At 55.6% G+C, this 13,634-nt stretch overlaps 5 protein-coding genes across 5 annotated transcripts; 3 read left to right on the top strand and 2 right to left on the bottom strand.

Moving 5' to 3' along the window:
- Positions 1–856: 856 nt before the first annotated feature.
- On the bottom strand, positions 857–2,711 carry CDEST_12451 (Putative Zinc finger, CCHC-type; the record flags this gene model as incomplete). Its single annotated transcript, XM_062928607.1, has 2 exons — positions 857–1,787; positions 1,852–2,711. The coding sequence occupies 2 exons, from the start codon at positions 2,709–2,711 to the stop codon at positions 857–859; spliced, it is 1,791 nt and encodes a 596-aa protein (XP_062784658.1).
- Positions 2,712–3,598: 887 nt separating this feature from the next.
- On the top strand, positions 3,599–5,962 carry CDEST_12452 (Putative reverse transcriptase domain, endonuclease/exonuclease/phosphatase; the record flags this gene model as incomplete). The annotated part of the gene is made up of 1 exon (XM_062928608.1): positions 3,599–5,962. One exon carries the CDS (start codon positions 3,599–3,601, stop codon positions 5,960–5,962), a length of 2,364 nt encoding a protein of 787 aa, XP_062784659.1.
- A 79-nt stretch (positions 5,963–6,041) lies between these two features.
- On the top strand, positions 6,042–7,190 carry CDEST_12453 (uncharacterized protein). The gene has a single exon (XM_062928609.1). It carries the CDS (start codon positions 6,048–6,050, stop codon positions 7,152–7,154), a length of 1,107 nt encoding a protein of 368 aa, XP_062784660.1. The 5' UTR covers positions 6,042–6,047; the 3' UTR covers positions 7,155–7,190.
- A 768-nt stretch (positions 7,191–7,958) lies between these two features.
- CDEST_12454 (uncharacterized protein) lies at positions 7,959–10,350 on the top strand (the record flags this gene model as incomplete). Its single annotated transcript, XM_062928610.1, has 5 exons — positions 7,959–8,050; positions 8,117–8,245; positions 8,307–9,006; positions 9,055–9,564; positions 9,637–10,350. The coding sequence occupies 5 exons, from the start codon at positions 7,959–7,961 to the stop codon at positions 10,348–10,350; spliced, it is 2,145 nt and encodes a 714-aa protein (XP_062784661.1).
- Positions 10,351–10,634: 284 nt separating this feature from the next.
- CDEST_12455 (uncharacterized protein) lies at positions 10,635–11,671 on the bottom strand (the record flags this gene model as incomplete). Its single annotated transcript, XM_062928611.1, has 3 exons — positions 10,635–11,064; positions 11,145–11,419; positions 11,489–11,671. 3 exons carry the CDS (start codon positions 11,669–11,671, stop codon positions 10,635–10,637), a joined length of 888 nt encoding a protein of 295 aa, XP_062784662.1.
- Positions 11,672–13,634: the final 1,963 nt, after the last annotated feature.

The following is a 13,634-nucleotide window of genomic DNA, read 5'->3' on the forward strand; positions in this document are numbered from 1 at the left end:
GGCGACTTTCAATGCCAACAAGTCCCACAGCCGTCGCACCGAATGTAACCATACCTCTCTCTTCCCCCCCTGGTGGTTCTTCATGATCTGTACATACGGCCCATGCCCGCCAAATTCCCCCCAATCACGGGGGTCCAAGGTCACCCTCCGGCACCGGTCGGTGGTACTCATCCCACCGGAAAGGAGGCAAGCCCCGGAGAAAAGCATCCCGCAAATAAATGAATTCAAGAGCGCCATTCTCAACATCCTTCTTCGGCAAGGACCAGGAAGGTGGATATCATTTGTCGCCGACCCATGTCGATATGGCCCACCCCCCTCGGCGGGGCGCCAACTCGGTATGCTTATTTCCTTGTTTCGACCGCACCGGCAATCATCCACGAATCACGGGGGCACGGAGAGCTCCATTCCTCTTGGCAGGACGCTGCCAAGTGGAAGCAGGCTGGGGAGGCCCGGCGTAGCGGTCTGCACGGCACCTTGCGTGAAACTTGATGCAATCTACACATACTCGCATGGTGTATCGGCATTTGGGTGGTTACTGCCGCAAAGGAGAGTGCAGATGACAACAACTTCTGTCCGTGTACTGCTGGCCATGGCCACCTTACATTCCCACATCATCTCGTCTCTACGCCCTTGCCCTTGGCCTCTCGCAAGAGAGGAGGTTGAGATTGATTCAGTGGTGTTTTCTAGCTAGCTCATCTTCTAGGACGGCATTCAAAAAGACAAAGGTGAGGTTGACCACAAGCAAACCATTCGCGCAACCCGAGCACAGTGTTACTTCGCCTGGGCGCCGGAACAAGCCTCGGCGTGAGGCTCGCGCCATTCGCCCTCTAGCGTGTAGGGTCTGAACTCGACTCGTTCAACAATCATCTTCGTCCTCTGAGCCGGGAAATGCTGGATCGGTGGGGCTAAGAGCAATGACGTTGCTCAGGCTGGAAGGGACTACGGGGTTCATCTGGGGGGAAGATGAAATTCCCCGGCTTGCCGAGGAGCTCGGAGACCGAAGGCTCATGATCCCATCATACTCGACAATCTGGGAGTTGGAAACCACGCTGCCCTTGTGCCGAGTGATGCGCCTTCTCTTTAGAGTTCGATCTGCCTGGTCTGTCCATGACAACTGAAGCTTTTGGGAAGGTATTGCTGTCGGGGCTCCTTCGGCGGTGGGTGTGGAACGCGGGATTAGGCCGCTGGGCGGGCGACCGGGAGATACTTCCATGATCGTGTCCGGGTCCAATTCCGGGTCCAATTCCGGGGTCGGTTCCTGTTCCAGGACCGTGAGCTTTACCTGGGCCTTGGCCTTGGTTGGGGCCTTTGTTGGAGCTGTGACCGGAGCCGTGACCGGAGCCGTGGCTGGAGTCGGCCGCGACTCAGCACTGAGATTTGTCGTTTGTCGCTTGGAATCGGATGCGTTGATCAGGTCTTTTTTGGCACGTCGTTTGGCCGTTGCCCCGCCCTCCTTCGGGACAGGCGGGTCGGCGTCGGTTTGTTGGAGGTTTGTTGCCCAAAGAGGGCTGCCTGTGTGCTTTCTACATTCCTTGAACATGGCGGTAGTCTCGGGAAACTTGCACTTGGGAGACCACGCCTGGTGGTCCAAGTCCTCCCTCGTTGCATTGAACCCCAGGCCTTTCTTGCAATTCGGGCAGGTAAAGTCGCTGGCCACAGCGCAGTTGAACGAAGCATGATCTCCGGCGCATTTCCCGCATGTCAGAGAGCTCTGGCACTGGTGGCGGAAGTGGCCGGGGGCACTGCAGTTGAAGCAAAAGTACGGAAGCGAGCGGGTGTCGATGGGCCTGCCAAAGTTGCACATCAGCGTACTAGCCCCCAAAAAATCCCGCTTGAACGGATTGGACTTACTCGACAAATCCCTTGCGTCCATTCAAGAAGACGAATTTCGAGCACAATGCCCGGGCATGCTCCTTGTGCCACATTCCCAGAACCACCCTTCTGAAGCTTTTGGTGACGCTGGCGAACTTGACGCCGTTGTCGACACCCCACTTTGCTAGACTGTCTTTCGCGTTCTTCAGCTCTGCGTCCGTGAAATCAAACCCAATGGCTTCGACGTAGAACACAGTAGGGACGAGCCTGAGATGAGATATCCCGAGAACATGTCCCACAAAGCCTACTCGTTCTTTGATCTCCTCAAGGGCAATCTCGCTTTCGCAAAAGAGTTTCAGACAATTGCCACTCACAAAGGTCCCCATGACCTTGTTGAAGGGAGCGCTCTGCTCACCGAACCTGGCGGCGATCATGCCCGAACCCATCCGCTGGAGCTTCTCGATGTCATACGTCGAGTGAATGATGAATCTGAGTGTTGGCGGATCCGGCCGGTTCGGTTTGTTGGCGGCGTTGGCAGATTCTCGAACAGCCTGGGCTAAGGCTCCTTCGAGAGTCTTCTTCATAACCCGCTTGACTCCTTCATCGACAGCCTGTCGGATGAGTTTGCCCAAATAAGACTCAGTGGGGTCTGCACCAGCACTGAGCTGGCCGACGGGAGACAGCCCTGGCGGTCCAGACGGAGCTGTCTTCAAGCCTGAATTAACTTGGCTCGGGACAGATGATGCCGTCCCGTTGGAGGTGGGAGCCTCATCCGCCGTGAGCCTGGCGTTCGAAACCTGGCTAAGTCGTCGAGACTCCGTGCGAGTGTTGGGTGGCGAAGAAGAGACAACTAACGGCCAGTGGAAGTAAGCAAGCATACTCGGGCTGGAGGTGTCCATCTAGGGTGAACGTTACGGCATAATGGTAGAAGGATGCTGCACCTGTGTTTGGAGAGTCAATGGCTTCCCAGTCATTGTCACCCTCCGCAGCTGATGGCTAGCAAGCGGGGGACAAAAAAAAAGCCGTACTCCTTTAAATGGGTTTTGATAGAGAATACCTATGTTAAATGCTGATAGTTGGAGACGGGAAAGTACCGCTTAGTATAGTTGACCACAAAACTATCTAACTTGATCACATATTTTTGAGGGTCCGGCTTTTTTTTTTGCCACCCGCCTCGCTAGGTACACATATCAGATCGTTCAGGTTGCCCCATTCACAAGACGCCAATACTCATCAGCAACTGATTACGATCGGCTTCTTGATCAAAGAAAGCTCTGCCATGTCGGGCATCTGCCGACCAATGCAAGCCCTTCTTACGTCTCAGGTTTACAGCCCTTCCATCGCCGTTGAGAAATGGCTCATGTTGTGTAACCCTAGGATGTCTTCCACAAATCTGCAGCCAAGTTAGAGGGAGTCCTGACACCGGAAACGAGTTCAATTGAGAGCCCAGAGTTCGCGCTGGACGTTTTCCTATCTAGGTATGGAAGTTATGCTTCCCGTCCATCACGGAGGCGAAGTGGGTTACAGGCGTCGTTGCATACTTCCACCCACCCACACAGTCACAGATGTCACATATAAAAAAGCCATCATATCGCGCTCTCAGATATCATCTGTTCAAACTTCTCAGCTTCACATTTGTGCCCTCTACTACTAACACAGCTGCCGACGATCGCCCGTCGGCGGCTGTGGGCCCGTTCTTGTTGGCTCTCTGCCACCTGTACATTGCCCCTTATTGAATATTCCTTCACCTTGTCCTTCTCCGAAAGAAAAAAAAAACCCCCTTCCAATGGGCCGTGTTACAGCCCTCGGTAACCATGCCGCAAAGCAGCCTCGACGGTCTTCCGCTCCATCAGATCAGATTCTTGTCGCATGGCAGGTCAACCTAAAGGGCAGCAAGCGCAGGCTTAGGTTTCTCCTACGATGCCTGACCTGCGTTGGTCGCCAGCCAGAAATTATTGCCATCCAGGATCCTCCGCCCGAGTTTGCATGGTGGCAGAGTCGTGGTTACAAGGCAGAGTTTTGCGCTGTTCGTCCGCCTAAGGAGGACGACGGCCCTTTCGCAATCGCCTGTGCGGAGCGTGAGAAAAAGAAAAGGAAGTCAGCAGAAGAGCCGCGGCCACCCAAAGAGCTCGTCTCTCTCTATCGCATGGGCTTTTACGTCCACGATTCGATTCCCCTTGCAGACTGGAACGTTTCTTTTCACGACAATGGCAACAAGTCTATGGTGGCCACCCTGAAGCTTTCGACACGGTCTGGCTCGATTGCTATTCACAACGTCTACAATCATACGTTGAACCTCGACATGGCTGAGCTCCTTGCTACATGTACAACCAGTCCATCAGATCTCCTTCTCGGCGACTTCAATCTGCATCATTCACTTTGGGGCGGGCCGAACGTCAAGCCCAACAGTCCACAGGCGGAACAACTGTACCACGGCACTCAGATCGCCGGCATGAGGTGCCTCACCAAGCCTACCATCACCTACTCTCGTGGCACGCAGAAGGACGGCACTTTTTGCTCCACCATTGACTTGGCATTTGCTGGCTGTTCGGTTGCAGACCAGATTCAAGACCATGGGCCACTTGCTGTCCGGGGCTTTGAGTCGGATCACCGCGTTATACAGACGACCCTGTCTGTGGAACCCGGCCGTGTGAGGGGCACTCGATATATCTGGTCCCAGGCGGATCGTTCCGAGTTCCGGAGGGATGTGGCCGCGCAGTTGGAGGATGCGGGACTTCTTTGGCGGCTGGTCTGTTCCAAGACTGGTATCGATCATTACTTTTTCGACTTGCTCCAGATCCTGCGAGACGCTGTAGCCCACTACGTTCCCTTGGCCGATCCCTGCAGCGTTTACCGCCGAGCCAAGGCAGTCAGCGACAGTGTCAAGCTCAACCTGGCACTTGAACGTCGAGCTTTGTCGAAGCTTACAAGCGGTCTTGGGTCGGGAGCAGATTTCTACCACTACCGACGACGCGTCAACTACCTCATGAAGACCAAAGAAGCCAGGGACTTTCGCCAGGCTACTGCTGGGAGTACGAGAAACCCTCAAAGCCTTTACCGACGGGCCAAGTGGGGGGCCCAGTCGTGTGCACCTCGAGGACTGTCGCACATGCCCCCATTACTCGATTCGAACGGCGCTCTCGATCCAGAGCGCGAACAGCTCTACTCTCCCGATCGCTTGGAGGCGGGTGAGATTTTATCCCTCTTGGATGAAATGCCCACTGGCAGGTCGCCCGGCCCGGATGGTGTTGCGGCAGAAGCCCTCAAGATGTTGCACCGAGTCAAAGCAGCTGATGGAACAGAACTAGCACCGAGCATCATCGCCCCATATCTTGAGCGTGGCATCAATGCTGCATTTAGACTGTCTCATCATCCGCCGATATTCAAACAGGCCAAGACTGTCGTCCTGCGCAAATCCGAGAAGGATGCGTATAATGTCGCCAAAAGCTACCGGCCGGTTGCGCTCTTGTCTTTTATTGGGAAGCTAATCGAGAAGGCGATTGCAAACCGCTTAAAGTTTCTTGCCATGGCTCATCAGCTCATTCCAGGCGCACAGTTTGCACTCCCTAGCAAGTCGACAACCCACGCCCTGGAGTCTCTCATCAACCACGTGTACCAGGCATGGTGCGTCAAAGCTCCCGCTGATATCAAGGCGACCCTGATGACCATTGATCAGACTGGTGCTTTCGACCGCGTCGGGCGTCAGGATCTTCTCCGGATTCTCATCCAACTGGGCATCCCAACCTGGCTTGTTCTGTATGTCTGTTCGTTTCTTTCGGATCGAAGCACCTTTCTTGTGTTTCCGGGTCACACATCAGAGAGGTTTTGGGTCAACATTGGGATTCCTCAAGGTAGCCCCTTGTCGCCTATTCTTTATCTTTACTTCTCCCGCCAGATTCTTGAGCGTCTCAAGGTCTCCTGCCCCTGGGCAGATGCGGTACTGGCAACTTCCTATATGGATGACACCTGCATTCTGGTCACGTCTGCGTCCTACAAGCTGAACTGCGTCGCTCTGAAGCTCTTGTTTGACTTTTTGGTTGCCTGGGCGTCGCCGAACGGCATCTACTTTGGCGCCGGAAAGACCAAGATCATGCACTTTCACCGACCCTGGAGCCGATGCCCCGAGTCCACGGAGATGCCTCAAATCTAAGGTCTTCCTGATCCCGAGGATTGTATGCAGACTAAGCTTCGACTGCTTGGAGTCATCCTGGACCACAGACTTAGCTGGGTTGCTCATGTGGATACCATCGGGACCATTCGGCGAAACTCCATCTACTCATCGTAGTTTCATTCGCTTCGTATTGCAAACGTTTTCCTTTTACAGGTTTCGTTTCAATGACGAGTTCGGCAGGTTATGTGATAGTGCTGGACAGTCTCCCATGGACATCGCACCCCTCATAGATTACAGCCCTGTGCCATGGGCTATTCCTACCCAACAGGAGGTCGAGGAGAGGGTGTGCCTTGTCCGTGGGACACACACCTTCGAGGAGAACGCTGGCTACAGGCTTTGGGATAACGACAGCAACCACGGACTTTCTAAATATCGCTACTCGGCCGTCGCTGTAGCCATTCGGTTCTTGGAATCAGTCACACCAGCGCATCGTGCGCAAATCAGGCATATCAAGCTCATGGAAGACCGTGAGTCCGTGTCGAATCCCGAGTGTCACGCATTGGGTTTGGTTCCCTTCTGCCGAGAAAATCCACTCCTACGGGTCGAGAGACACATAAGCCTGTGGAGGAATGTTTTTCTACACCATACTGCGTACAAGTCGTTCTTTGATCGGCTACGGTTCGAGACGAGTCTGGAAGCAAACGAAATATCGGGAGCAGTGGCCCTGTGGATCATGGAAGCCTTGGCTCTCGGCCCCGCTGGCATGCCCTCCGGATCTTTCACGTTAGTTCTGGATGGGAATGGGGATACTCGATGCTCGGAGATCTTCCAGACGATCGTTCTACGGGATGCAGCGTGGCAAGAGGCGATGGACGAGTGTTACTCGCGCGGTATCCTTCCGCCTCAGCCATGGGCAAAGAGGAGACAGAACCCGCGAAGTCGCGGGGACGGACCCGGCGGCGTGGCCTACGAAAAGGCTGCCAACCACAGTTACTTGTACGAGGGGTTCCCGCAGGCGATACGAGACATCGTCAACGGGACATCCATTGTCCGCTGTAACTTTGATCCCGGCGAGTACGAGGATGTGGAGCAGCTCATCGAGACGAGGAAGACATGGACTTTGGCGGAGTGGAAAGGGAAATGGTACGAGCGCGTCACAAAGAGCTTCGAGCCTAGCCCGCCGCTACCATCGTGGAAAGATATCTTGCGAGAATTTCTCTTCTTAGAGTGAACAATTTTGCCGCAAGGTATCCGGTGTCGCAACTGCTGTTGAAGCAATTCTGGGACGACAGATCGCGCGGGCTGGATGTCATTACTTTGAATCAAGCAAGAAGGGCAACCCGGCAAGAGAGACGACCGTGCGAGCTTGTCTAGGTAGGTTAGATGCTACGTCAGTTGTAGGTCTTGAACTATGAATCTAAAATGTCGGTCAACAACGCCGAGACACGTACGAGAAATATTGATAATGTTGTCGCAATGTCCCGCGTTCTGTCCTGCCTCTGGATGGTCGATGATCAGAGGCATCCCGAGAGACCATCTCGGGCTGAATGCTCTCTCATAAAGTTTTCTTGGACGGTCTGCCTATTTGCATTTGGTCCAGTCTCTGAGGGTGGCGCATACCTAGTTAAAAGTCCACACCCAGGTTTCGCCAATACGGTCCAAGTAGCACAATGCAGACATTGGCGCCATGGCAGAGGACGGGTACCGACGGGCAGCAGGGCGGATGACTCATCTCGGCAAATGCCTGTCTTTGCCGACGACACCGGAGACATAAGCTGGAGCCGTTGCCGAAAATCCGGGGGGGTAAGCGGCCCCCTCCTCCCCCATAAGGAAATACTGGAAGCCCGCCCGGGCCACACTGTGCCATCGGCATCTTGCCATTTCGCCGTCATCGGTGAGAGCGTCCGCCCTGCGTATGACACATCGGTGTCATTGAGCCTCAGAAAGAACGATTCCCGAGCAGCGATGCAAAACACACACACACACGCATTGTCGTGTCCGTGGCATCGTGTTGGATGCTCCCATTCCCCTCCTCATGGCAGCATGCAACGAAACCCCGCCCCGCACAGAGGACGGTAGTAGAAGCCCCTTGGAAGACGGGCCTCTGCCGCCGATCAAGTCAACTGCGTGAGCTCGTCAAGCGGATTCTTTTCATTCATCCGGGTCCTGTGGCTAACGGCGGGCCGGCTGCAGCTGTCGGAGATGCCATTCACGAAAGGTCAAATGCTCTGGCGACCAGCCCTGCGGAAACTGTCGGCATGCTGGGAAAGGTGCCGAGTGCACATACCCGCGCCGCAACAGACAGGTCAAGGTCAGGCAGAGGTAAGGGGGATCCTCGTCTTGGTTTTCGGGCATCCGATGAAGCTCACACCCCGCCCAACAGCTACATCGACGGGCTTCTGGACGAGATCCGGCGGCTCAAGAGCCAATGCGCCCAGCATGCCTCGAACTCTCCATGTACGCAAGGAGACGCCATCGTCAGCGCCCAGAACAGCCACACAGGCAACAACAGGGCGACGACACCATCCCCGGGCCGAGGGAGCGATGACGGAGAGGAAGCCGCGAGTGCGACTCTCGAAGTGCGGCCGTGGTTCATCAACGCAAACGTCTTTCGCACACCCATCCTGATCGGGGAGGTCGCAGATGCCGCCTTCTCGACCCGTTTCCGCCAGGTCATCTCCGACCCCTTCGCCCCGCAGCCCAAGCACATGCTCCGGGTCAACTATGCCCCGGACACGGAGCTCATGTCGCTTGTGAAGTCGGACGTCGCCTGGCCGACCCCGTCAAGGTCCCGGTTCCTGGTCGAAGTCGCGCTCAAATATGTCAGTCGCCGTTATCATGTCGTTCGCCGAAGCCTGATCATGGAAAACCTGGAGCAGAGCATACACAACCCCTCATGGGGTGACCTCATGCTTAGGTCCAAGCTATGGGCTCTGTTCGCCATAGGAGAGCTCTATTCGACGAGATCCATTCCCTCTGAGAAGGACTTCCCCGGTATGGCGTACTTCGCCAAGGCCTCCAGGATTCTCGGTGTACTCGATGAGCGTCCCGGGACAGACTCTATCGAGATTATGCTCTTGCTTGTGAGTCGTGACGGGACCATGATTGTGTATACCTTCTGACCTCCCCAGTCGTTCTATTCTCTGGCTCTCAATCGGCGGTACAGTGCCTTCGTCATGTCCGGCACGGCCATGCGCATGGCCATTGTCATGGGATTGCATCTCAACATTCCAGAGTCCCAGCTTCGTGACCCGGACCTACGTGAGCATCGTAAGCGGCTATTCTGGACGACATACATCTTCGACCGGATATGGGCATCCAAGTTGGGGCACCCGACCGCCATTCAAGACAGCGACATCGGCATAGACCTGCCAACGGATCCCATTTTGGGCCAAAGTTGCGGTGATGATTTTGAAGACACGGCGTATCACATCGCCAGTCTTCGCCTGGCAGCCCTCGTCACTAAGACTGTTCGCTCGATATACGGGCAACGCAACCAAGGGGGAGCTACTCTGTCAACCAGGGTGCAACAAGCCCTCAAAGATCTTCGGGCTTGGGCGGAAGATTTGCCGGGTCATCTCCAAGTCCACAACACGGGCACTGGGCCGAAACCCATCTCTCTCCATCTGTCCTTCAACCAGGTAATCACCGTGGCCCGGCTCTAGAAACCTCTTTCCTCCATTGAGAACGTTGTTGACATCTTTCCCACAAAGTGTGCCATTCTAGCAACTCGTCCGATCTTGCTGCATATCCTCCGAACGCAGGTGGCCGCATGGCCGGAAGCAACACCGGCCACAGAAGCCCAGGTTCCGGCAAGCGCCGTCACTCTGTCGGAAGCATGCATCCGCTGCGCGCGGCACTCGGTGCGTCTGCTCACAGACTCCTGGATCGACGGGTCTTTCGCGACATTCGACTACTTCTACACGCAATACCTCTTTTCCGCGCTGACCATCCTCGCCGCCTCGAGCCTGCTGGACGGCCCGGAGAGCCGCAGCGACCGGGAGGCGTTTGAGGAGTCGGCCAAGTTCCTCTCCCAGCTCAGGGACGCCGGTAACTTCGCCGCGCAAGAGTACTGCCACCACGTGGACGTGATGCGGGCCGAGATCGAGAGGTTCTACGCGAAGCGGATGGGCTTGCCCGAGGCGTCGCGAGCGCCCGGCCTGGTGACCGGTATCGAGGCCGCCCCTGTATCGCTGCAGTCTGGCCAGGCGCTTCACGCGCGCACGACGGCGGGCATGGCGCTGACGGAACCGTCGTTGGAGGAGCTGTTGGCACAGCCGGTCTTGGATCTACAGTTCTTGGAGGCATCCTTTTACGACGATTTGCAGGGGCTTTACTGGCCTGATTTTAGCACGGAGGACTGGGATTCCTGGCCATCGGCTCGAGCTGACGACACCCAGCATCACGGACCCGGCTCGATTTTGTGAGGCCGGTGATGGCGAGACTGATATCCACAAAAAAAAAACAAAAAAAAAAGGAAATTCTTTTGACCAGCAGCAACGGTGAATTCATCTCAAGTATAAACATTATTTACATCAATATCTAGTTTTTTCGCGCAACCACGATCGACAAGCCTCCGAAAACTGCAATCACTTCCCATTACCAAGGCGGAACCATAACAGAGACCATCATACGCGTTTCTTTGCAACTAACGGCACAGGACCGACCGGGTTCCCGAGTGAAACATTCAAATGTTCAATGCGTGCTACTCTCAATTCTGGTGGTACGTGTTGCCTGACACTTCGTGAGCGTTCGGCATAGGTGGCGCGGCAGCAGGCGCCGGCTGCATTTGGGCGAAGAAGCCCCCGGTATGCTGGGCGCTCAGTGGCCTAGGTGATGGTTGAGGGTAGTAGTTCTGCTGCTGCGGTTGGCTGGGGGCGGGAGCATACATCTGCTGCTGCTGGGGGACCATCTGAGCATTGTAGCCTGCATCCTGGTTCATGTAGGGAGGGGCGGCCTGGCCCTGGGCGGCTTGGTACATGGGGTTCGTGGCGACCTGTGCCGCGTTCTTCTCGGGCACGACGTGGCTGGTGACGACGACCGGCGTGCTTCCGGGAGTGATGGGATTGCAGTGGAGGCCGGCCTTGCGGTGACGATGAAGCATGACGCTGTGAATGGCCATCGAAGCGACGAAGAGAGCGCTTTTCCCGGTGTCAGTCAGTATGCGTATAGAGTCATGCATAACCCTCCATGGCCGGCGTCATGGATGCTGGAGACTTACAACTCGAGCCCGCCGATGCCGGCTGCGGTGGCCATGCAGGCGGTGAAGATGAGGTAAACCCCCGTGGGCGCTGAGCTGTAGCAGTAGCCGTAGTAGTCGCACACGGCGCTGCTGTCAAGCAGGTACGCGGCCTGGGAGGCGAGCAGGCCGAAAGAACTGAGCCAGAAGACGACGAGGAAGATGTCGAGCGCCAGCACGGCCCAGTAGTTGTAAACTTTGGGGATGCCGAACTCGGCGACGATGAGCCAGGTAGTGACGATCATGGTCGAGATGGACTGAGGGGAGGGCGGCGCATCAGTAAAAGGAAACGGCAAGTCCGCGGTACAGGCACAGATGACACTTACAACGAAGATCATGAGGCAGTTTCCAGAAAAGGGGAGGAGGTAGATGCCGAAGGCGCAGAGGGCGGTGACGACCAGGGCGAGGACCAGCTGGACCACCCTGATGGCGATGAATCCCTTGGGATAAAGCGGGATGTGCTCGCGTCCAGCGACCCTTTGACGGGGGTATTTGTTGACGCCCTCCATTGCTGCCAAATATCTATGGTAGGCGGACAGCGTGCGAGGCGGAGGCAAATGTGGGTTAGACGACGGTACCGGTGACCAGGAGGAAAGTCGTTCGAGGCGGAAAAACCGAGTGACGATGGCGGCAAGCGTCTTCTGTAGATCTACGATTTATGACCGTGGTTCAAAGGGAAACAAGAAGGAATTCGAGAAAGTGATCAACCCTGCCGTGGGGGATGCCTCGGGGCCTTTTTCTATGTCTCTCCCCCCATGGGCGAACGAGACAAAATTGGCAACGCTGGATGGCGTGAAACCGCTCTTGCCCCTCCCCCCTTTCTTTCTGTTGTACGCAGGAGCGCGCGCCACAGGAAGTCGCCGACGATGAGGTCTATAACACCCACAAGTGTCAAGGATCGCGCCGTGGCTTGCAGGGACGAGGCTCATCGCCACCACGGCGCGGTTCCCAGACCCCGGGGGACGGACCATCTAGAGTGCCACCGAGGCGCACTTTCGGGAGCTACAGGATGTTTTTGGTGTCCCGACGGCTGAGAACCCTGCATCATACGTGCCCGAGATCGGTCGCTTAGCATATACTTATCGCGGGCCCCGAGTCTTGGGGCCCAGGTGGAGGGGGGGGGGGGGAGGACGAGACGGAAAAGCTTGATTTGAAGGAACGTGTTCCAGGGACATCGTCGCGTAGAGGTTCGAGGGTTGTAACGGGTGGGTAGCCGGCATTGGGGAGGATAACGGCGGCACGGACGACACATTAGCGCCATGAGGCTTTTTGAGCCCTGGCAGATAACGAGATTGCATCCCTGTACCAGCCCTTGATTGTGGCTCCAAGGGCTGTGTGTCGGTACAACGCGGGATGGCGATAGTCGGTGCGGCTGAACGATGCGGCCAAATGCAGGACCCTGAGGGACTTGGGTCCTCGAGCCACCCGCGGCGATGTCTCAAGGGAGGAGTTAAATTGCGGCGGCTCTCGCTTATGGGATAGTGTCAGCGGTTCTTCGGGAGACCTTTTGTCTGTAGGGCTGAAAGGAGGGCTGAGTCCTGAAGGGATGCAGTGTGTAAGTGTATAAGGGGTTTTCTCGACTGGCTTAGCTGGCAACATCTTCATCCTTGTTCCCAACCATGTGCTGCTGTATATATTGAGCAGTTGCAGAGTCAATCTTGTATGTGTCTGGAAACAAGTACGGAGTGTACGTTTTCTTACCTCAAGAATCACTAGGTGTTCTTAGAGGGTCTGGCGAGCAGTCATGTCGGATTCCCGGTACGAATTACTCCTTTCGTCCAAGTAAATGGTCAGAGTAATCGATCCGGAAACCGGCGACCGGCTGCCTCACCGTGACTTTGCTGGCCGTGTTCGAAAATGAAAAGGCCAAATATGCTCTCCAGGAGAACAGACAGACTAGTTTCTCATCCCATCCCCACGACCCTACTTGCATCGCTGCCGCGATCCGCCTGCCAAGATGAGATTGCGCCCCCATGGCCAGTCTCAGCCGCACTGCCGCTAATCCCAAAGTTGCCCAATACCGAAGCCCATCTGTGCAACATGTCTAACCGACACCCGGGCTAGCTTCATCGCAGCGGTACTGTGGGTTTCAGGTGACTGCAGCAATGTTGGGCTGACATGAACGTCGTGTCATCTCTGTACGTATCATGTTGAAAGGAGACACTACTTACAGATACGCTTTTGACGATGGAGGAATGCAAAGACACGAATTCATCAGTCCAGTGAAGTATAACATGGGCCGGATGTTCATTGATTGTGATAAACCTGTCTTTTTTTCTGCATCTTACAGATCTAGCAAAACCATGAGCAAAAACATGAGAGACAGAGACAGAGACAGAGAGAGAGAGAGAGAGAGAGAGAGAGAAAGGGCTGAAATCGAAGCAAAGAAGCAACAGTACATACATGTCTATCATTGGTTCCACTCGGTACGCGAGGCATGTGACATCCAGCTTCTTTTTAGCAAGGCCCCGT

Source organism: Colletotrichum destructivum, chromosome 8 (genome assembly GCF_034447905.1).
Source record: "Colletotrichum destructivum chromosome 8, complete sequence".
In the NCBI taxonomy this organism is placed as follows: Eukaryota; Fungi; Ascomycota; class Sordariomycetes; order Glomerellales; family Glomerellaceae; genus Colletotrichum; species Colletotrichum destructivum.

What these genes read in the sequence shown, in the direction of transcription:
- CDEST_12453 (XM_062928609.1), top strand. Translation starts at nt 6,048, where the DNA reads ATGTGGATACCATCGGGACCATTCGGCGAAACTCCATCTACTCATCGT.